The sequence below is a fragment of the Podarcis cretensis genome (genome assembly GCF_951804945.1).
Source record: "Podarcis cretensis genome assembly, chromosome: Z".
Classification (NCBI taxonomy): domain Eukaryota; kingdom Metazoa; phylum Chordata; class Lepidosauria; order Squamata; family Lacertidae; genus Podarcis; species Podarcis cretensis.
This window is the reverse complement of record NC_137184.1, coordinates 23,889,299-23,914,062: the sequence shown is the minus strand read 5'-3', so window position 1 is coordinate 23,914,062 and position 24,764 is coordinate 23,889,299. Positions and strand designations below refer to the sequence as shown.

Here is a 24,764-nt window from a genome sequence, read left to right as displayed (position 1 = left end):
AGCACATGGTGCCTTTGAAAGTAACCTCTGTGTAAACGGCTACCTGTATTTGCAAGGAAGATAATTCTGCAAAAATGGTTTCCCCTCCCTTCCCAGTGAACAGCTGGTGCCAGGAGAGGGCCCAGAGGGTCATTTGAAAAATGGAATTAAAAAGAAAGCTATAGACCTTATCCAAGTAATGATCTGGTACAAGACCACTGAATTGAATGGGATTTACAAATAAGCCAGCCTGTGTTTATTGTATTTCACATTCCTTGTACAGTGGTACCTCGGGTTAACTTTGCTTCAGGAGGAGAACAGAAATCATGCTCTGGCGGCGCAACAGCAGCAGGAGGCCCCATTAGCTAAAGTGGTGCTTCAGGTTAAGAACAGTATCAGGTTAAGAATGGACCTCCGGAACGAATTAAGTACTTAACCCGAGGTACCACTGTACAGACAGCGTGTGATCGAGATCGCAAGTCACTGTATGTATTATCCCATAATCTTTGCTATGTTTTCCTGGGCTTAGTGAGTAGGCCTTAATTATCCTGCAGCTAATCTTCAATTATGCATAAAAACGATTAAGAAGCTGTCCCTACCAATTCCAAGTGGATAAAACAAATTGTAAGAGGCTCTTGTGGCTGTAGATTCCAGCATTTATTAAAACCCAGGGATGCATTTTGGGGCTTTAGAATATAAAAGCATATGCAGTTATTTCACTGTTCTGTTACTGTTCTGTCTTCAAAGGAGCATTCTCAAGATGCTACTGGTGTGTTTAAGACTATATTGGTTGACCCAAACATAACACAATTTAATAGAGTTTTTGCTAGAAGATCAGAAAGCCAAGCCAAGGAACCTATGCTAACACTTTTGAAGGTAGAATTCTGTAGGTTGGTGCATGTTGTCAAAGCTTTCTATAGAGGCTTTAACAGTTAAAATCAAGATTTATGTACCCATAAATATGGGGTTGCCATATTTCAAAAAGTGAAAATCTGGACACAACACAAAATTGTTTAGCTTTCTTTTTGGATGGGCAAAGTCATTTTTAGTTTTGCCCAAAGCTGTTGAACTTTTTCTGCAAAATCTCAAAAATGGGGGGGGGGGGTTGAGCTATTTTTTAAAAAATGAAATTCGCCAAAATCTACACTTCCAACATGGACTCCCTTATGTCCAGATGTTCCTGGACATTTTAGCAATTTCCACCCGGACGCTGTTTATGAGGGCTGAATACCAGCTATAACCAGGAAATTCCGGACATATGGCAACCCTAATAAATATACAATAAGCCACTGGAAATATGTCCACCACCAACAAGACACATTCCATGCAGCTAGTTCCAGTCAATCATCTAGCACAGGGGTGTGGAACTGGATTTTGATTTTTATCTCCTCAATCCTCTGTGAGGCTGCCAGACTGGTGTCTGGGAACAGTTGCCAGGACCATATAATCCCAGTCCAAAAATATCTACATTGGCTCCCAGTACATTTCCAAGCACAATTCAAAGTGTTGGTGCTGAACTTTAAAGCCCTGAATGGCTTGAGCTCTGCATGCCTGAAGGAGCGTCTCCACCCCCATAGATAGTTCAGCATGGACACTGAGGTCCAGCTCCAAAGACCTTCTGGCGGTTCTTTCTCTGCGAGAAGTCAAGTTACAGGGAACCAGGCAGAGGGCCTTCTCAGCAGTGGCTCCAGCCCTATGGAATGTCCCCCCAGCAGATGTCAAAGAAATAAACAACTATCTGACTTTTAGAAGATATCTGAAGGCAGCCCTGTATAGGGAAGTTTTTAATGTTTGATGTTTTGCTGTGTTTGATGCCTTAATTTGATGGAAGCCACATATAGTGGCTGGGGCAACCCAATCAAACAGGTAGCATATAAATTATTATTATTATTATTATTATTATTATTATTATTATTATTATTAGGTTTGGCAGTCAGATGGAGTACAATGATGACATGTGAGCAGAGGCGTAGCTAGGGGTGTGTGGGAGCAGGGCACACTGGGCACCACAGTGTGAGGGGCGGCACTTACCACGAGGCCTGCCCGAGCCACTTGTCTCTTCTGGGAGTGATGCGGTGGTTCGGGCGCCTGCAGGCTGTGTGCTGCCCAAAACAGCAGCATGGGGCTTGTGTCTGCCCACACGCACCGCCCTAGGTAACCGAGCAACTAGCTACAACACTGCATGTGAGCTGTTTTTTGCCCATGCAAACCCACTTTGGCCCAGCCATGTCCTTATCTGCCCTACCTTAAGTAATATATGATGTCAAGTGAAAGGCCAGCAGGCATGGCTTGGCCAGAGGTTCCCCACCCTTGACCTACTAGCTGCATTTGCATCAACTTATTCGCTTGAATCATTGCTTCAAATGCACACACTTAAACTTGGGAAGCACCCAAATGCTATGACGAAATAAAAATGCAAAAACTTCCAAGAATTAAAACAGCTAAAATGGTCACACTGTATCACACAAAGGCCTCCTCACAAAGCAGCTGAGATAAGGGCCAAAAGACGAAAAAGCCAATAAGGGCAAGACAGGCATGCACTGTGTGTGCCTATGTTCCAACTTCATTCCCTGGCAATTCCAATTAATTTTTTTTAAGCATCTCTGGTTGTTGGACATTTGCCTGAGACCTCTGAGTAAACAATTTCTATGACTGTAACTTGCTTTAATCTGTTTTTATATCTTTGTATGACACCTTTGCACAGTTCAAACCATGCTCAAGACATGAAAAAATACCTAACTACAACATAACAAAAATAGTTAAACAATACCTAACATATTTGAAAATACACAACCAAACTGAACCATTTCCAAATAAATCACAGTATCTAATATAAACATACAAAAAACTCACAGTGACACCTCCCCCCAACAAAAACCACTAAACAATATCCCAGCCCAAAAGCCTCAGCTTTTGTCAGTCAGGGCCCCTACCTCCCAGGCCAGATGGAGGAGACTTGCAAGGCAGGGAGCAGGTCTTCCAGAACTCACTCCGACATGGTTTTTACTAGTGTGTTGTAATGTACCCTAGAACCTTAGGGTGAAGGACAGATTAGGAATAATGGTGGTGGAGGTGAGTCACAATCTACTGGGCAGATTCACTCCCTCCCCCTTGCCCAAAAGACACCAAGCCCACAAATTATTTCAAAGAACTGAAGCTAGGGAATTTGAAAAGCAGAAAGAGGATGCTTATCAGGGGAAAGAAGGAAGCCCCTGCAAGCTTCATTGAGTTGCAGTAGTGGCCTCACTTAGAAATGATGTTCAAATCCTTTGCAGGGAAGAAGAAGAAGACTGGAAGTGACTACAAACTGTCCAACAGTCAAATGGACTACATGAATGAATGAATAAATGATTGAATTTATTGATTTACAAGTCACATCTAAAAACTGACTCACTGTTAATTGGTTCAATGGCAGGTTTAGCTAGCCGAGTGCTAGCTTTGTTTTCTTTCAGAAGACTGATCCATTTTCTAGTTAAATATTCTCTTACAACTGCAGATTCCAAAACTTCTGATTTTTGATCTGGGTGGGAAAGGCAATGTATTTAGGAGGACAGTGTTGGAACAGAGTAAAACATGCACACACGCAAAGGAGGAATAAACAGGCCTTCACATGGGGCAACTTTCCTGTAATGTACATGCCCTGGAAATCACAGGAATCAAAGAAGGAAAGCCACCTGACAGAACCAGGTGCAGGTCCAGTTAGCCCCCACACTTCTTATATTCATATTCATTCCAAGCACAATAGATGTTGGGCTCAATTAAATGTACACAGGATGAACAGTAGTGCTGCAATCCTATGCTCTCCTTAAATTGAGTGCTGGTGAACTCATTAGGGCTAATCTTCTGCGTAAATATACTTTAGATGGCATGTCATCCACTTTTTACATTAATGCTTATACAGAATAGCTACCACCTCTTGCCATGTCCACCCTTCCCTGCTGCTGCAACACATGGGCATGCAGCCACTGTTAGCCTGGGCTGAATGGTCTGGCTGTACAACATGAACTAAGAGCAGGCTTGTATGAGGAAAATGTGTGTAGAGCCTTCCACACTGTTTTGCTCAAGTAGTTATCACTGGTGTACAGGTACAGAACCTGAAATGGGTACAGGATTCCTCAGCTTTTCCTGTATTAGTTGCCTCCTACATCTCTGCCTTTCTCTTACATTAGCAGAGAGCTTTGTCTGTCCACAATTGTCACCCTAGCAAAGGGAAGTTAGTGATCACCTGCACTTACTCAGGTGAACCCAAGACATATGGAAGATGGAAGGTCTTCCTACCGTCACCACCACTAAACATCTACACTTTCTCCTTGGTGCATAATGCTTCCTGTACAGTATTGCTAAGTGTCTTCAGCAAAAATATCATTCTGACCTGGTAAACCAGTATTCTGAGTGTTCTGCTGTGAACACTGCAAATGACGTTTCCCTTTCTCTGTCTTCCCCCCTTCTGCTTTCCTTTGCATTTTTGCTGATCTAAGTCTCCTCCCACTAATCATAGGATTGAATGAAGAACTGATAAAAATGCATAGGGAACCTAACACACCTTCATCATTTTGACTTGATGATTGCCATATGCTTTCAGACAGATCCAACACAGCACGGCATTCTGACTCCTCTCCAGAGTAATAAGATTCAAATGGGTCATTTTCATATTGTCTGTAGGTTTCCTCCTCTCCTTCACTGAAAGATGTAAACGTGTCCTCTGAATAGTCTGGGATGGAGCTGCTGCAATGCTTCCTCAGGTCCATCTGCTCTGATACATGAGTCCCAGAGTTGTCTGCCCAGCTAGTTACAAGGATGTTCAACTAAAAATAATCAATGCAAAATTAATTATAGATGTAATACTAGGGAGCTAATAGAAAAATATCACTCTGTACACTGTCAGCACAACAGTCAACAATGAACTCTGAATATTAGTCTGAAATGCAGCAATACCACCAGTGATTAATTGCACAACCCCCACATTTATGAATAAAATCCAAGAGGATAACCATGTTAGTCTGTTGTAGCAAAAAGTAAAATAATAAGTGGCATCTTAGAGACTAATGGCTGCATCCAAATTCACACTGAAAGCAGACCCATTGAAATTAATGGATCTGTTAGTCACATTCATTAATTTTAATGGTTTTACTCCCAGTATGACTAACACTGGGTACAAACTTAAGGCTACAGTGCTGTGTGTACCTGGGAGTAAGGCTAACTGAACTACAATCTATTTATTGTGACCTAAAAGTTTTTGAGGATTACTAATACACAAAAGCTTGTGCCCCAATGCAGTCATTATTTGTTTTATGAAATGTTATACTCCAATTTCTCTTAAAGCAAGGCTTAATGTAGCTTATTAAAAAAGCACCTAACACATGTGAATAACCACCCTCCCCTCCAAAAAAAAAAAAAAGAGCACAAAAAAGGAACAAAAGGCGTAAAATTACAGTGGTACCTCAGGTTATAGACGCTTCAGGTTACAGACGCTTCAGGTTACACTCTGCTAACCCAGAAATAGTACCTCGGGTTAAGAACTTTGCTTCAGGATGCGAACAGAAATCACATGTTGGCGGCGCGGCGGCAGCGGGAGGCCCTATTAGCTAAAGTGGTACCTCAGGTTAAGAACAGTTTCAGGTTAAGAACGGACCTCTGGAACGAATTAAGTTCTTAACCCGAGGTACCACTGTACTGGGCATTGAAAGCACAGGTAAAAAGAAGTTTGCCTGATACTGAAAAGACAGTATGTAATTATGACACCAGAAAAATTTGCTTGGCACTGAATTTCACAACTAGGGCACCAAGGCCATTTGGTTCTTACAGAATATGACAGTAATTCAGGTATCCCAGTCTCAAGCCATTTAGATTCAATAATTTTGAATCAAAACCAATATGGCAGCCAATGTATATCCTAAAAACTTGTGAAATACATTTTAGATGTATACTCTGCCCTACAAATACATTATCAAGGCAGCTTACAATAAAATCTTTAAAACATGATACAACAATTAATGCATTAAAATAGGCAAAACACAAAACAGTAACTCTATTAAAGCAGCACCCCATAAATAAACCATATATGTGAAGAGGTTGAAAAGCTTTAAAGCCTGTGAAAATAAAGAGCCTCTGCCTTGTATTAGGAAGATATCAGTGTGAGTGACAATAGCGTGAGTCTTTTGGGTGAGAAACTGCTGCATGCTCCTCGTGAGAAATTGATATCACACATGCGAATACAAGTGATATTCACTATGATTGTTTTTTTTCTCTGCAAACTTTACATCAATACTTAGATAAAACTTTTAATTAAAAGACACAGTAACCCTGGAACATCAATAGGGAATTGCTTGTCCACACTAGACAGGCTAATGCTGCAAGTACTATTATTTTTATAAAAAATAATAATAGTCACAGATAAGGTCTGGAAATACATGGATGAGTAACAGAGAAGCATATAATAAAAGGTTTCGTATCACTTGAACATATTTTCAAGTGACGGAGCACTCAGAGCAGTTTCCCACCCCAGCTTTAAAAAAGATGTATTGCTTAATACAGTGGTACCTCGGTTTACGAACTTAATCGGTTCCAGAAGTCCATTCTTAAACCAAAACCATTCTTAAACCGAGGTGCACTTTTCCTAATGAGGCCTCCCGTTGCCGGTGCCCTTCCACCGTTCGGATTCCGTTCTTAGACCAAGGTAAAGTTCTCAAACCAAGACACTATTTCCGGTATTGCGGAGTTTGTAAACCAAATCTTTCTTAAACCGGACTGTCCTTAAACCGAGGTACCACTGTACTTATAAATCCTACAAGCCCAGAAAAATTGGCAGGTACTTTAGATTCTATTTTGTTAAGCTTTTTTTCTTTACAGAGACAGACCAGTATCAAAAGAAAAGAAAAAATCCACCACCACAAGCAAAACAATTAACTCTAGCAAGGAAATACAATTCCTTTTTCTGTAACTAAGATCAGACTGCCTCTAGTACACATTGGCATGATAAAAATTACATATTCTAAAAGAAATATTTGCACACTGATAGCCTAATTTTAAAAGCAAAAACCTTCATACATAAAGAAGTAACCCTCTAAAAGAATTGAGAAGATAAGGTCCCATATTTTTAAAACAAGCACAAACGCATTTTACTTCAATGATGCTATCAGGACTATCATGTATCCAGAAGGTACACTGGATAAATACTCTTTTATTTTATTTAAGCACCCAAGCATAGTTTAGCAGCACAGCAGAAATTACCTTCTGTCCATGTTTAAAAGAACCAACTTGGCATGTTCCTGACAACTTCAGGCAAGTTTATAGCCAGGAACAAATTAGAATATTTGGGTGACTTCAGCAGGCAATCTAAATTCAGGCTATGGCAACAAAGGGACAGGTGAGATCTGCACAGATGCAGTTACATATCCTGACAGCACATCCTGATCCTTCTTCATTCAGAAACAAATTCTGTTGTGGTCAGTGAAGCTTATTCCCTAGTGTATTCAGGATTACATATTGTTTTGCCTGGGAATAAGGACTAAGAGTTAGGTCAACAGCTTCACAGACCACACATTTAAGAAAAATCGTATATATCAGGAACACAATAGAAAAAGCCTGCAAACACCACAACTGCTCCCTCCAAACCTCCGTGCTCTAACTCCAGCTCTCTACAAGTCTCAAAGGTACTGGTGCAAGGGCTCCCAAGATTGCACGTGCAAAGGATTGCTAGGCACTTTCTCTTGTTTGGTTTAGTTTTTTTTTTCCTGTTTTCTCGCTCTTTTGGGGTCTTATCGTGCCACTTCTGGATTCATGGTGATGCGTGCATGCGCAGTGAATTTAACACACATAGATGGGGAGTTGCCTGTTCAGAGCTGCTTTTAACTGTATACAGTGGTACCTCGGGTTAAGCACTTAATTCGTTCCGGAGGTCCGTTCTTAACCTGAAACTGTTCTTAACCTGAGGCACCACTTTAGCTAATGGGGCCTCCCGCTGCTGCTGCACCGCCGCTGTGCAATTTCTGTTCTCATCCTGAAACAAAGTTCTTAATCCGAGGTACTATTTCTGGGTTAGCGGAGTCTGTAACCTGAAGCGTATGTAACCTGAGGTACCACTGTACAAAGCATTCTGAACCTTTCAAATACGTGATCGTGATAACTATTACTATTCACCACTCATTTCGCATTGGACCTATGAGAAAAGGGCCACATAGTTCAGGGGCATTGCAAAAGGTCTCAGGTTCAAAACGCAGCATCTCCAGGAACAGACCCTTGCTTGAAACCCCAGGGGGTGGGGTGGCCACTGCCAGTTGGTGAACTGTAGAGTGTAGATAATACCGAGGTAGATGGGCCAACGGCCTAACTTAGTACGAGGCAGCACTCCTATGTTTACAACACCCCTGTAAGGTAGACCAGTATTAATAAAAGCAGCCACAGCCGAAATATGCTGGGCAGCTGGTTGCCAGGTTAAGCAGCTGCTACATCCTAGCACAGCGACGCAGAGCTAATTGATAACTCTGAAAAAAGGGGGAGCGTTCGTGACCAAATCCTCTCTTCTTAGATGCAGGAGGGGGGGAGACACCATAAGAGGGGGGGAGTAGGCGTTTTGGGCCTCCTTTTCCCAAGACGAGGAAACGCCAGAGACAGACTGGCTACATGCATTTGTTTTCACCCCCCCCCCCCCCCGGGAGCCTCTCACCTAAATGCAGCTTGGCTTTGAATCAAAGCCCAGCCCGCCCGCCTGTCGAAGGCCGCTCGCTGCAGTTGCCATGGCTCCCGCGAGGCAGCAGTGGGTGTCACGCTCTTAACTTCCCTCCCGCTCACGTTGCCGTCGCTCTCGGGTTCTGCTTCGAGTGGTTGGTTTGCATCTAGGTCTGATGTTTCCTCCCACCCGCATTCAGCGCGATCGTCCTTTGCAGGTTTTGGGGTTGCCAAGCAAGACACAATTTCACCTGCCCTAGCCAGAATCCCACTACAAATAATTTGGAGCGATGTCGTGTGTGTGTGGTGGCGGCGAGACATTTATGTAATGCAATAGGAATATTTAAATAATTAAAGCAGGCGGTCTGCACAAGTCCATAGGGCCTTTTTGAAGGGGTTTCCACACACACCCCAGCCCCGCAAAGAGTTTCCCGGGGGATGGCGGGACCAATCAGCGCGTGCTCAAGGGGGGTGGGTTGCGTTTTTAGGTTCATTTTACTAAGAATACACATTGTAGCCATAGCTGTCAACTTTTCCCTTTTCTTGCGAGGAATCCTATTCGGAATAAGGTAATTTCCCTTTAAAAAAGGGAAAGTTGACAGCTATGATGGTAGCTTCATTCACTGAAGAAAGTCCTTCTGTGCTTATGGCGCAGAGGCAAGCAGATCACGGTGCTAGAGGGTTTTTTCAAACAAAATTGGGCAACATCTGTAAGTGTCTTTCAGTTTCCATCAGCAATCTTAAGGGAACCAACAGCTGTGGCCTTTTTTCAAAACGAGAAATACTATATTGCTTTGAACTAGAGGCGGGAAAGCTGGCTCTGAAAATGAAGTTAGGATATTATTCAGACATTGCCACCTCTCATTTCACAAATGAAATCAAAGGCGCTCTTGTACGCTTGTGTATGAGGTTGCTTCTAGTCCACAAAAGTTTATTCTTAACAATGGCAGCAAATGAGGGCAAGGTAAGCAGATCACAAGTAAACGGATAAGACGTGAAATTGCCTAATGCTGCAAAAGCACATAAGTGTTTTACTCTGCTAAAAAGGGCTTCACATATTCTCATATTCCGCACACATGGGACAGAAGGCTTAAATTTTAATTTACGGAATCAATCCATCTCCATCAATGCCATAATAAAAATGTGTTATGTCTTTCAATACCCCAAGGTTGGCTGTGGCTACAGATGGATGTGACCAACCCACACTCACACATGTGCTCAAGCAGGAATCAGGATATTTCTGATAGGATGATTAGAGCAGGAAAGTGTTGCATCCCCATCTGTAGTGTGTGTGGCCTAACAGATGCGCCTTCTCTCCAGTACAAATGCCCATCCTCTTTCTTGGTGTGTGGGTCACTAGGAACTGGTTGGAACTTTAGTCTTCCCTGTGTATTATGTATTATACAGTGGTACCTCAGGTTACAGATGCTTCAGGTTACAAACGTTTCAGGTTACAGACTCTGCTAACCTGGAAGTAATAGTACCTCAGGTTAAGAACTTTGCTTCAGGATGAGAACAGAAATCATGTTCTGGCGGCGCAGCAGCAGCGGGAGGCCCTACTAACTAAAGTGGTACCTCAGGTTAAGAACAGTTTCAGGTTAAGAATGGAACTCCAGAACAAATTAAGTTCTTAACCCAAGGTACCACTGTACCTATATCCCACCTCTCTTCCAAGCAACTCAAGGTGGTGTACACAGTTTTCCTCTCCCCCCCCACCCCATTTTATCATCACAACACCCCTGCGAGGTAGGTTAGGCTGAGAGTGAGTGACTGGCCCAAGGTCTAAGTGGGGATTTGAACCTTGATCTCCCAGATCTTAGTCTGACACTCTAGCCACTACACTGCAATGGCTGCCTTGTGTAGCAAGTCCTAGCTGCTCCCCTGAGTTGCTGATCTGTTGTTCATAAATACGCACAACTACAGTATTGAAGTTCTCCTGCTTCCTGACATTAGGGCAGATCTGTTGCAATGTTTCCTTACAGAAGCGAGAACCAATAACCTTCCCAAAGCAATGGGATTCTACACCATAAAGACACTGGGCTCGGTAGATTGGTTTAAATCACTCTGCTAACCACATCACTAAGTCTGTTTAGTTTTTGCTTCCGCTGGCAAAATTATTGGATTCTTGGGGGGAAGTGGCATAAAATTTTGTTTTGGGGACCTAATCAGGCCCTGAGAAGAGGAGTTAGCTACCCCTGCTTTGAGGTTCCCCAAAACCTTTTCTTACACACCTCTAACATTTCTGCTTTTATACCATAATTCACCACCAACATTAGGATAGTCCAATACTTTTCTGTAGCTGCTACATTGTCTTCATTTAATATTAATATTTAGCATTAGGGCTTTAAGGAATATATACATTTTTATTGCCTTGCTTATTTCATGTAGATATTATTTACAGGAATGAACTGCAAACAGCACCCCATTGGAAATATTTAAAACAAAATACAGTGGTACGTTGGTTCTCAAACTTAATCCATTCCAGAAGTCTGTTCCAAGACCAAAGCGTTTCTAAACCAAGGTGCACTTTCCCATAGAAAGCAATGCAAAAAGGATCAATCTGTTCCAGACTTTTAAAAACAACCCCTAAAACAGCAATTTAACATGAATTTTACTATTTAACGAGGCCATTGATTCATAAAATGAAAGCAATAAACAATGTACTGCAGTCACTCACTCACTCACTCAATCAATCAATCAGCTGAACTGGATTCCACACAGTCACAAAAACAACAAAAAAAGAGCAGCAGAAACAAAAAAGCAAAATAAATAGCAAAAACAGACAGACCTCAGCATAACACTCAAAATGGAAGTGGCACTCAAAACGGAAACGTGGCACTCAAAACGGAAGTGTGGCACTCAAAATGGAAGTGTAACACTCAAAACAGAGCCCGTTGGGCTTCCAAAAAAAGTTCGCAAACTGGTATACTTACTTCCAGGTTTACAGTGTTTGGGTTCCAAGTTGTATGAGTACCGAGGTGTTTGAGAACCAAGGTACCACTATAAGTAAATAAATATAGTTACTGTGCCACAGCGAGTCCTGCACTGGCTTCTGAGGCCAATGTATTACTTATTGAAAAGGCCAGCTCAGTGAGCTTCCAAGGAGGTTTACAAGAATATAAAAGTTAAAACAATCACAGTAAAACAGCAGTAAAACAATAAAACTTTCCCATAAAACAGCAATGGTCTGAAGTAGAAGCTGAAGCCTAAGGGTCAAATGTGGGAGATCAGTTACCAGATCTTTCAAAATCCTCAGTCCCCTCCCTAAGGGCTTGGGGGACACTTAAATTCTGCTGTCCATGAACCAGGTAAGGTAACTACAGTCCCATCAGCTGTACTCCACTGATTTCTACCCAGCAAAATGACAAAAATGTGGAAACTGAAAAACAAAGCACTTTAAAGCCAATTGAAGGAAGATCATTTTTATAGTTAATACCCAAACAACCAATATAAAGATGAAGGTCTACTAGGATTGCATGTTGAGCATGCTGCATTATGGTAGTGCATCGGGGGCAACTTACAGCCCGTCCCCCGGGAGCAATGCCTCAGTACCTTCCGCATGCACTGTGTCAGGAAGATTTTGGGTATCACATGGTAGGATGGTCTCAAAGATGTGTTCTCCCAAGCCTACATTCCCAGCATGTTCACACATGTCATAACTAGGATTCTCACTTAACCATGAAGTTCTTACTGAGTGACTTTGAGCTGGTCACTTATCCCTTATCCTAACCTGCCTGTTACGAGGTTAAAACAGGAGGAGAAGGTGAGAGGACCCTGTGTACAACCATGATCTCCTTGGAGCGATATACATTTACAATATATATAGATTGGATTTACCTACTGTATATACAGTGGTACCTTGGGTTACATACGCTTCAGGTTACAGGCTCCGCTAACCCAGAAATAGTATCTCGGGTTAAGAACTTTGCTTCAGGATGAAAACAGAAATTGTGCTCCGGCAGTGCCGCGGCAGGAGGAGCCCCCATTAGCTAAAGTGGTGCTTCAGGTTAAGAACAGTTTCAGGTTAAGAACAGACATCCGGAACGAATTAAGTACTTAACCCGAGGTACCACTGTAAATAGATGCAGATCAAATGGCTGCTAGAGGCACAGAAAGAAGAGCCAGTTAAAAGTTGGCAGTGCTTCTTTGTCACTTCAGTCCTGCAAGGCGTGACATGCATGGGAACTGTCTTATACAATTGGTCCATCTAGCTCAGTATTGTCTACACTGACTGGCAACAGCTCTCCAGGATTTCAAAGGGGGAATTTCTCCTTGCCCTACCTGGAGCTGATAGGAACTGAAGCCAAAGCCTCTGTATGCAAGCCATTTGTTCTTCCACAGAACTATGACTCTTTCTCATGCACAGGAATCTGCCTTTTTTTAAGTCAGACCATTGGTGCATCTATCTCAGTTTTGTCTTGATTGACTGGCAGTGACTCTCTAGAGTTCCAGGTACGAGTCTTTCCCAGCCCTACCTGGAATTGGGAATTGAACTGGGCCCCTTCCTGCATGCTTGCAAAGCTTGCTATGAGCCCAGATGTCTCCTACAGTGCTTTCAGTCTGTGGATTTCCAACCCAGGCCTTTTCATTGTCTTTCTGCAGATCACATCACTGCCAACAATGCCTCCTGTTCCTGTCATAATTTATATTTTGAAGAGCATCATTCTTGCAAGTAAACAGTTGTTTTTTCCCCTAGAACCTGAAGGTGCTAATAGATAGTCCAGCCTAGTTGTGTCATGGGATATTAAGATTCGTCAGTGTTAGTATTCTCAAGCTGTTTCTATACAGAGTGTTAGTGCTGTGCAACATAAGAGACTCTGACAAACTCTTGTAGAAGTGCATTTAATTGTATGTTAAGTGATTTTTTTAAAAAATCAGTTCTACGTCTAACTAGGGGCACACACTCTAATTTTCCCACTGTTAACAATATGCCCATCATTATTATGTGTGTGTGTGGAGAGCGAGAGCGAGAGAGAGAGAGAGAACTTGTACTCTTTGTATCCTTTGGGGTGCAATACACTATGTGCAGGGTTGGTTATACCATTAGGTGGAGTGAGGTTGCTGCCTCAGGTGGCAGATTCTGGTGTGGCGGCGGCGGCAGCAGCAGCAGCCCTGCCCCTCTTCCCTCTTGAGTCCCATATGCTAGCCTCTTGCCCATAAATTCAATGGGCAATGCTGACTTCAGCATTAAAGTCAGGTATATCAAACTGAGATTTGCAATAGGGAGCAAAATGTCTTGAGGCTGGACCTGACTCTGTGCACAGAGAAGCATTTCATACAATGAGAACTAGATAATCAAAGTACAAAGCTTTACGCCCCACCCCCTGGAAATGGATAAAGGCCATTCACTTGTACAGTAGAAGTGCTCACTCAGGGACACTCATGCTCATGGAGAACCCAGCAACGAAGAACTAAGTCTACTATATTTTATTCTACAGCATTTTATAATAACAAGGTTTGCGATGACACTAACATTTTTCCCCTGTGGAGAGACTGTTCTTTTCTAAATTAAACATTCTTCATTCTTACCACTCACAACTGGTTTATATTGTGGGCAGTAAAGGCAGTAAAGGCTAGTATCTTCTGAGAAAATTAAAGATACAGTACCATTGTCGTTGACATAGAAAGAACATCTGTCACAAAACATATATAACATATTAACATGTGAAGATAAACATTCATAAATTAACAAAAGCAGATAGAAATCAACACAACAAAGCTAAGTCCTACTTAGAGAAGACCCATTGAAATTAATGGCCATGATGACCAACTTAGGTCCATTCATTTCAATAGGTCTATAGCCTTACTATAGCGTTAACACTGGATACAGCCCATTGCCTCTTACTGGTGTTGTGAGTGCTTGCATAGCGGGGTCTTGTGTCCTGTTTTAAAGTGTGCAGTCTTCTGTTTGAAGTTACAGTCCAAAGAAGAGAAGGGGTGGGAGAGGAGGACTTGAAGCTGTCAACCTCCAGTTAGCACCTGGGCAGCAGTCCGAGGGGGTACACAGATCACCTGGACCCAGTGCTCTCCATGGTGGTTTGATGCAATGTCTTTCCATTGCAGAGGGAACACTGGTTAGAGTGTTCAACTAGAACCTGGGACACCAGGGTTCAAATCCCCACTCAGCCATGAAGCTCACTAGGTAACCTTGAGCCAGTCACTCAATCTGAGCCTGACCTACCTCACAGGTTGTTGTGAGGATAAAATGCAGAGGAGAAGAACAATGTACACCACCCTCAGCTCATTGAAGGCAGGGTGCAGGGCCGTCTTTACCCGAGGGTGCAAGGTGTGTGGGGCACCCGGGCACTGAATTCTGGGGGGCACCAGATGCCCATGGCTGAAGCTGCCTAAGCTCTTAACTATCTACCTGTTATGAAATAATAAATAATTTTGATCAAGCTAGAAAAACAAAATACACATATACCTAGGTATTACCAAAATGTATACCTACTGTTTCACTAAAGGACTTTCGACTTTGTGGCTCATTTACCAAAGATGCACCACACCAGCAGCAGCAACTGTCATTCATAACGGCGGCACTTCAGACTCAACGACGACATTGTCATTCTCAACTGCACCGTGCACACAAAATTAACTCTTGCATCAAAATATTATGTTACATGTTTTATTGAGCTGTGCTGCTATGTGGCAGCAGGGTCAGCGGCACCTTTGACACGACTGACGATTCTCCTAAGTAGGAACCTAAACAGTACTTATAAGTTTAAATGTGGTGGTGTTGTATACTTAAGTATAAGTGTAATGTAAATAAATGAGCAAATAAAAAAGTTTGTTTCTTTTTCCTCCCTTCTTTCATAAACAAGAGATAAGGCGTAAGCGTAGCTTCTGACATAAACATAATAAAAGTTAATTTGGGGGCTAAACTAAATTTGGGGGCGCTGGGTGGATCTTTGCACCCCGGTGATGCATAAAGATGGCCCTGATAGGGTGGGATATAAATGTAATAAGTAATTGCATCAGTACCAGCTGCCTGTCACCCTGGGTGTAAAGAAACAAAGTGAAAGGATAAACCAGACTCTCTCTCGCACACGTCAATGCTTTATCCAGTTGGAAAAGGTTTATGATTGAACAGCCGCCACTCTTTCATATGGAGGGGGGCAGTTTAAGGGGGGCACTCAAAGACACTTGCACCTGCATCTTGTGGTCTCAGTGTTTAAAGTGAGAATCTCCCCCATCTGTCAATTATAGCCTATACTAAGACTTTGCACCATAAACCTTCCAAGTCTCCAATACTCTTTTAATAAGGCAGCTAATCCAATAAAGGTGGGGTGCAGAACCTCCAGCCTGAGCCCAAATGCAGCTCTCTCTGTTTTTATTTTCTTATCTTGGGATTCTCCCTTGGCTACATCATTTTTCTACGTCATCAGCCCCACCAACCTTGCTCCCCTCCCTCCTTCAGTGCTTTTGCCTGCCTGGAATGTGCCCTTCAACTGTGATAATACTTCTTGCTTCTCTGGATGCAGATATGTGCATGGTACTAAAGAAACCTTCTAACTTTTGCATAGTTTAAATAGAGTTTCCTGCACTAAGTGTGGGTAACAGTAATTTCTCTGCCTCTTTTGCCTCCTGCTTCACCCACCACAGACATGTGGCCCCCATGGTAGTGGTGGTCCTTGGGCTGATTCCCCCCCCATTGTTTATGAAGTCTCTCTGCACCTTTCTACTGCTAGGGAAGTGGGAATAATAATAATAATAATAATAATAATAATAATAATAATAATAATAATAATTTATTTATACCCCGTCCATCTGGCTGAGTTTCCCCAGCCACTCTGGGCAGCTTCCAACTGAATATTAAAATCAATACAGCATTAGACATTAAAAACTTCCCTAAAGAGGGCTGCCTTCAGTTGTCTTTTAAAAGTAAAATAGTTGTTTGTTGCCTTGACATCTGCTGGGAGGGTGTTCCACAGGGCAGGTGCCACTACCGAGAAGGCCCTCTGCCTGGTTCCCTGTAACTTTACTTCTTGCAATGAGGGAACCGCCAGAAGGCCCTCGGCGCTGGATCTCAGTGTCTGGGCTGAACAATGGGGGTGGAGACGCTCCTTCAGGTATATAGGACAGAGGCCGTTTAGGGCTTTAAACCCATATGGGAACCCGTATCAATATTTTAAAGAGCATCAATAGTGTGAGTTTAGGGTGGGGATGGGTATAGGGTCCATGCCTGAGACCCTTCTAATTCCTAGATCTAACAAAGGTTAAAATCTAATGGAGGATTCAATTGTTGAAGTAGCAAGGCTAGCTTCTTGGAGATGGCCCTTTAGTATGAGTTGCTAAGGAAGTGGCTCTGGGTGCCTCCCCTCTTTCAACTGGCTGTTAGTTAGAAGGGCAAAAACCAGAGCTAAGGTGTTTATGAACTATAAGCAGAAGGTGGAAGCCTGTCAGGAAAAGTCATGCTTGATTTCTGTTGGAATCTAAAGCTGTGGCTAAGGGAGAAGCAAGACTTTCTTGGGGTGTTAATGCTGCAAGCCCCTCCATCCTATGCTCAGGTTGTATATATGTGTAAATAAACCATATCTCCTAAACACACCATGGGCTCTGCTATCCCTCATTCCAAGGAAAACAGAATGCTGTGTAAGCATGTGTAACCCCTGGAATATCAAACCACTTGAAGATTATGGTGGTGTGCAACAATACAGTTCAAAAGCTCCTTTAAAGGAATAGTACAGTCATACCTCGGGTTGAAGTAGCTTCGGGATAAGTATTTTTGGGTTGTGCGCTGCAGCGACCTGGAAGTAACAGAGCACGTTACTTCCAGGTTTCATTGCTCTCACATGCGCGGAAGTAGAGAATCGCGACTTGCGCGAATGCAGGTTGCGTTCGCTTCTGTATGCTAACGGGGCTCCAGAACGGATCCCATTCGCATCCAGAGGTACAACTCTAATGGATATACTATTGAAACTGAAATTACACTTAGCCACCATTTATCATGTAATAGCAGAATATTGCATTTAAAATTACTTGATATATCCATCCTTTGGAAGGACTGCTGTCATTTTTTTTATTTCAATAAAATGGCTTCAATTTCCATTTATCCACATCTTCAACTAGGAAACAGTCTTCAGTCCAGTTGTTCTGCATTTGCCCCTGATGGATCAGAAATCATGCATACAAATTAAATGTTACTAGAGTGAGATGGTCAAGATTTTAATGAAACTGCAGAGTAAAGATTAATAGTCAAATATAGGGATCTCAACCAATTAAGGATTTTTAGTTGATTCATTATCATGCTTTTAACTGCCAGCAGCCCTAACTATGGCTTAATTATGGTGTCAGTTGTAGGGCAGCTAAAGTTGTGGCTAAGCCAAAATGAGATTTGCAGGCATGACTGATCAGCTGCTTGGCCACGCATGCAAATCTTCCCAAGCATGACAATCCATAGCTTGTCAATGCAAGCAAAAGTACTTTACCTGATATCAAGTGATTGACAGGTGGGCAACCCCAACACCTGTAAAACATGTCCCACAGAGTGTGGGGAAGGTAAGGCTGCTAGGACCTAGGATTCACAGACCATTCACCACTGGTTTCACATAAGAGGAAACGCACCCTGTATCATCAGTGGTTCCCTATGGCTGCATGTTGCAAGTAAACATTGGTAAGCTACAACGCTATGCACGCTGACCTAGAAATAAGCCCCACTGACCTTGCTTGTTGTGCATAGGATTGCACCAGAAGGCTAGCAGGCTTCAGGGGAAGCTTGCTTGCTCTTATCTTATCCTATGGTCCAGGATACTAGGAGTCCCCAGGACACAATTTCTAATACCATTTCCTGCTAATCAGTGGCAATGGCCCTGATTTAGGAGCCTCAGTACAACTGCAGTAAAGTAATGAAGAAAATAGGGAGAAGTTCACTGATTCAGGGAAGCCTTTTTCTTAATTCTTAATTGCAAACTTACAGCACTATGTTGTCATGAAACTGAAGTTTATTCTTTGGCACCAGTTGCCCAATGAAATTTTGCAGAGGCAATTATAGCTGAGCTTCCTGAAAGTGCAAGAAAACTGAAACACAGAGGTTAAGGGACCTTCCCAAAATTCACACTGTAGAACAAGTGTGGGCCTGAGCTCCTCTGTTGTGACATGAAACTGAGAAACACCACTTCTTCATCCCTGAATTCATTATCCGGTAATGAGAATACGTATATTACAGATGCAGCCTCCCACTGCCAGTCTCCTTTAAATTGGTTACATTATCAGGCAAGTAGAACAACAGGTTCATAGAGTTCACAAATCCCGCAGCTGAATTAAAGGCTTCCACTTAAAGCCTATGGACTGCCTCTCGTGATGTAATAAGTTTGCTTATTAACATTTCTGATGCGCAATTATGTGCCTTTCAATCATGTTGCTGGCCTGCATATCCAGCTAAAGAAATGTGGTGGCAGGGAGATAGAGAGACAAGCAGCAGGGAGCTAATACTGAATTTGGTACATGTGTTAAGCAACAAACTGCTCAAGGGATTCATCTGTTTATGTGTGACAGGGAGCTTTCTGAGAATATTTAAAAAACTGGATGATGCTCAATGGCCATTCACGTGTAGGAAGTGTTACTACTCTCTCAGGGTACTTAAGGTGGGGTGGGGGGTGGGACTGGACATCTCTGGAGTAGCACTGTGCTAAATTAAATAAATAGTTCTCAGCCCAGGAGGGGCTGGGGAAAACACACAGTAATCTCGCTCAGTATCATTTGCATCTCCTGGGCTCTCAGTCCCATTATCCCTGACTACTGGCCATGCTGGCTGGGGCTGATGGAAGGAGCAATCCAATAACCTCCAGAGCACACCATGTTGGCTACCCTTGGAATACACTGACTGGCAGCAGCTATCCAGTGTTTCAGACAGTAGTCTTTTTCAACCTTACCTAGATATGCCAGGGGTTGTATTTGGGACCTTTTGCATGCTTAGTATGTTCTCTACCACAGAGCTACATTCTGCTTCATTGCATTGGGGTTAGAAAGATACTGCTACCCTGCTGACTTATTGCAGCACATCCCATTAGAGCATCTTGAGCTGAGTTGGGACAAGTGTTTTCTGCATGGCAAGTAGTAGCAGAATTTCTTTTTAATGAAGGGCCCTTTTCCCAAAACGCTTCCCAGTTACAGCTTTTCAGGTCTGTGTGTCAGGTATACTCTCTGCATCAATTATCCAGAAAGGGCAGAATATATTTGCTTTTTTAAAAAAGCTGTGCTTTTCTGTTCAGTCTGCTAGTGCACTCTTGTTATTTCTTTCCTCAGCAACGAGCTTCTTCAGCTACAAACATTTCTTGTTTTCTGGCTAAAGAGATGTCATCTAGGAGGTTCAGATCCAGCTTGTGCAACTCAGGGGAAAAAAGGAAATAATACTTCAGCAGAGGATTAGCTACTTTTGACAGAGATGTCTCTGTACAGTTTATGAATGGCTGATAGGGTGTCATGGAACGTTCACAAACAATTCATTCTGGTCAGCAACAAAATGTTCACACTGGTGAAACGTTGTGGTGCCCCCTACCCCAATCCTCTGGAAAAGCTGGCCCCTCTGCCTTGTAATGACTATAAATTATCCAAATTATTCCAGTCTCACAGAGGACACAGTCCATTGTAATTTAACATGACTGCATTAAAGAACAGGCCTTTGGGCTTTCAGCAGTGCTGCATCTGAGGCATAAGTGTAGTCTAGGGAGGTCAGGGAGGGGCAGCTGCCCACCCCCTAAATAAATAAAGATACATAGCTAACTCAGATTCTGCCCCCCTAACAAAAGGCCTGCCCCTCCTAAGAAAAATCCTGGCTACAGCTATGACTGAGGCAGTGGGTCTCCATTAGGGTTTTCCCAGCTCTGTCTCCCACCCACTGGAGCAATCAAACCCTGCTAGCCTCAACATCATCCATTTGTCTTTGGACCAGGCCCTTGTTGCAGCACCCAATAGCCATGGCACAGATAGGAAAGCAGCATATACATATGGACAGGCAACTTGTAACTTCTGCACATTTAACTTGTGGCATTCAGATTTACAAGCTTGCCCATTTTTATTTTTACTAAAAAGGGAGCAGAAACTGGGCAGGCATCTGGGGGGGGGGGAGACTTTGGCAACCCCACCGCCATTGAACCCGATGTGTTTTGACTATATGGGATTTTAGCTTTAGGTGCTATCCCCAGGGTAAGCTGAGAGTCGCCTGTACACAATGAGTGTGGCAACCATTTTATTTAAGAAGATAAGTGCACCTCAGCAAATATTTGAATAATGATGTAATGTTTAGGTCAACACAGAGACTGAGTCTAAATACATACACTTGAACCACTGTAGTGCAGTGATTGCAACAGCCTTTCCCAACCTGGTGCTTTCCAGATGTTTTGGACTACAATTCCCATCAGCTACAGCCAGCATAGAGACCTTGTTTCAAATCCCTACTCACTCAGCCATGTATCGCTAAGTGAGTAGGGGTTTGAAACAAGGGCCAACCATCATCTCTCTGCCTAGCCCACCTCACAGGCTTGGTGTGAAGATAAAATGGGAAAGTAACTTAAGACTAGGGCATTTGATGTGTTCAAATGGCATTCTACAATGAAGACAAATTATAGAATTGACTAGGGTTGCCATATTCCCAAAAGCTGTCTAGCTTTTTAAAATTAATTTAACCCCCGTTGCTGGTTTTCCAGGACATTTGCCCAATTTCTAAAAAAGAATCCAGGATGCCATTTTCGGCGGCAAATTCCCAGATATGTCCTGGAAAATCAGGACATATGACAGCTCTAGAATTGACTCTCTCCAGCAAAACAGAATTAGATATATTCTTCTGGAACGTCAAAGAGAGGGAAGGCTCTTCTTCCCCCTTGTTTTGAAGGACACTGAACTGGATTCTCACTGCACAATCATTTATGTTTCCAACTAGGCAAGGGAAAGATAAAGATGTCGAAAATGATTTGCTTGGACACAGTGTCTGGTAGGAGAGAGTTGTTTGTGCTTGTTAACTCACAAAGAGGTGAAGTGGAGCAACAAGAGGAAATTGCTATATCCTTCATGAAAAACATCCGGCTTTATTTTGCAAAACAGATTTTTGGTCTGCATTACATACCTGGTATATACAAAAGTGTTTCCACCCACCTAATAATCAGCTGTGTTATTAGTGCTGATGGGACTTCACTTGTTCCCATGCTGTGCCGTGGCTAGATAAAATTCAGTAATTACTTGTGCCTTTTTCCACCAGAAAATAGAGACAAATTGTCACACTGATTAGCAGAGATTCCACCTGCAGCTATGAGTTAGTCTCCTGCCACTGACTGCTGAATTTCACTCTGACAGGAAGCCAAACTGCCACCATACATTTTTGCTTACATTTTTGCTAGACAATGTTGAGTGAGTTCCCTCTGTAGCTCAAGCGTCTATGGCATAATAACAGAGTGTCAGCCTTTAATTTGGAAAGGCCACTTCCTGCTCAGCTGTTAAGGGCTTTGCTGTTGAGAACATCCCTGAATCTGGGCCATGTGGCTGTTCACACATTTCCCAAAAAAGAGGAGATGCATTATTGTACATCAATAAATAAATAAAAATGAGAGGACACTACATAAATTTTGCTAGGCTAATGTATATGCCTAGATGCGGATTTAGAAATTACTATATGTTAAAAACAAATGCAATGTATTCTAGCCAGGAAGATGGTGACCAGGTGAGCTGTGTGTCTGCTCAGCCTGCTGTGTTCATTAGGTGTTCATTAGTAGGTGTGAAAGGACTGGACTATAACTTTTGCATGTAGGTTGGTTTGAGGACTATGGAGTTAGCCTGTTAAACTTTGACCTGCCTGGAGATCAAATTGGAAGGTGATGGGATCACTCACATGGCAGGATTGCATATAGGCAATGTCTATAGTTGGGAATCAAGACCCTCATACTTCCATGAGTCTTGTGCATTGAGAAGACTTGGGTATCTACATCATAATGCTTTTAAATTACCGTATTTTTCCGTCTATAAGACACCCCCATGTATAAGACCCCCCCCCCAATTTTGGGGGACTCAATTTTAAGAAAATGAGCGGAGATGGCCCAAAGCTGTTGAGCTTCTCTCTCCCCCCCCCCCCCATGCCACTATCCATGTATTGGACGACCCCAGGTTTTTGTTGTTTTTTAAAAAATAATTTTTATTGATTTTCTTTTCTCATAACAAATATCCAATATCATTACTTAACATTCATTTTCCAATTTTCCCCCTCCCTGCGACTTCCCCCAACTTCCATTTCTGGTTTATTACATCAAATGTTACATTCTGCTGTTTGTACATAATTCTATGTTATCACCTGTTATATTTCTTGTTCTCTGTAAATAAAATTGTAAATGTTCATTTTAATCCTGCCAACTAGTCCATTTTTTGTTGTTGTTTCTGCAAATAAGTTGTAAAAGGTTCCCATTCTTTCCCAAAGTCACTGTTGTCCTTTTCATGCAGTTTATCCATTAACTTTGCTAACTCTGCATATTTCATCAGCTTTTCTTGCCACTGGTTTTTTTTTATGGTATTTCTCCAGTCTTCCAATTCTGTGCTATTAAAATTATTGCTGCTGTTGTAGCATACATAAATAATGTCTGATTTTCTTTTGGCAATTCTTGTCCTAAAATACCCAACAGAAAAGCTTCTGGTTTTTTAACAAAGGTTATTTTAAACATATATTTTTTTCAGTTTATTGTATATCATTTCCCCAGTTTTTTTATGATCTTGCAATCCCACCACATATGGTAAAATATAACTTCCCCTTCTTTACATCTCCAACAGTTCTTTCATTCTGTTTTATACATTTTTGCCGCGTCTAGGCACAGCAGCAGAGCAATCACACCATACTCCAGATGATGGTGTGAGCAGTCTCCTTAGCTGACATAAGTGAAAGGATCCTATTTAGGACTTTAAAGCTAATAACCAGCACTTGAATTCAAGCCAGTGATGTTTGTATAAAATAGGAATCATGTACTCCAAATAAAAGGGCCTCCAGCTAAAGTTTTTGAATGCATTTCAAATGCAGTCCTACACTGAGCACATTGCAGTCATCCTGCCTTGCTGCAAGACATGTGTGGCTGTTGCCATGTCTGTCTTTTCCAGAGATGCTCAGGTGCAGTTGAAGTACCAGCCACAGCTGAGCAGAAGCTTCCCTGCCTTTGACATTGACTGGGCACCCAGGAATAAAACAGGATAGAGGAGTACCCCACAAACATCAAACATTCCCCCTCCCCCCAAAAGGAGCAGACCTCTTTCTAAAACAGGCTTTATTACACCCTTCTCTCTGGATTAGGTGTCACACTGGCTGAGGCTTCAACCCTATACATGGATTGATTGATTTAATGCATATCCTGATCTTCCTTCCAAATGAGATCTGGGTAGCAAACAAGTGGTGATAAAACAAGAAAATCATGCTAAAAGCATTTCCAATACAAGGTGCAAAGTAAGAAAGATTTCAAAAGGTTTGTTGACAAAGTAAGGTCCTCAGTAGGCACTAAAAAGAGAACAGAAATGGTGCCTGACTAATATTCACAGGGTGGGCCCAAGACATTTTGGCACCTGAGGTGAATCACAAAATGGCACCCCCTCCTTGCCTGGGCAAAAGGGTTGAATGAAGATCTACAACATGAATGGGGAGGGGAGAAAGAGAGATAAAGATCAATATTGGGATTTGCTGCCCCTGTGGACCCTGTCACCTGAGGTGGTCACCTCACCTTGCCTTATGGGTGGGGCACCCTGTTTGCAAGTTTGCCAGTGATTTTGCAGCTCAGCTGCATGCCATACAGGCTAACTGATTAACAGCCTCTACTCTCTGTAAAGCATTGACCCTATTTTGCTTTGGGGGTGGATAAGATTATGGTTCTCTAGAAGCTGGTTCTCCCAGTGAGGGAGCTAACTATGCATCCTGACTCTAGAGCTCATGTATGTACATGATACATATAGCCTATGTAGCATAGGGTTAGAAATCCTTCCCTTCCCTTTCCCCTCCCCCACTTATCTTTTGTTCATTTGACAAATTTCTATACTGTCATACCTCAGGTTAAAGACGCTTCAGGTTGAGCGTTTTCAGGTTGCGTCCCGCAGCGATCCGGAAGTACCGGAAAGGGTTACTTCCGGGTTTCGCCACTTGCGCATGCACAGACACTCAAAATGAC

General features: G+C 42.5%; 1 protein-coding gene across 4 annotated transcripts in view; it reads right to left on the bottom strand.

Annotated features, from left to right (window-relative positions):
- Positions 1–24,764, bottom strand: part of LOC307207675 (uncharacterized protein C8orf48) — a 391,608-nt gene that overhangs the window by 7,280 nt on the left and 359,564 nt on the right. For 2 of the 4 annotated variants that reach the window (XR_013834761.1, XM_079961768.1), the window contains exons 1-3: positions 8,645–8,795; positions 4,523–4,784; positions 3,374–3,499 (exon numbers count right to left, since the gene is read on the bottom strand). Coding sequence is in view for 3 of the 4 variants with exons in the window: in XM_079961768.1 (XP_079817894.1) it covers positions 3,374–3,499; positions 4,523–4,727 (331 nt within the window). In the remaining variant the exon portion in view is untranslated. Of the gene's footprint in view, positions 1–3,373; positions 3,500–4,522; positions 4,785–8,137; positions 8,313–8,644; positions 8,796–24,764 lie in introns of those variants that run through there. The other 2 variants (XM_079961769.1, XM_079961770.1) reach the window with 2 other exon arrangements.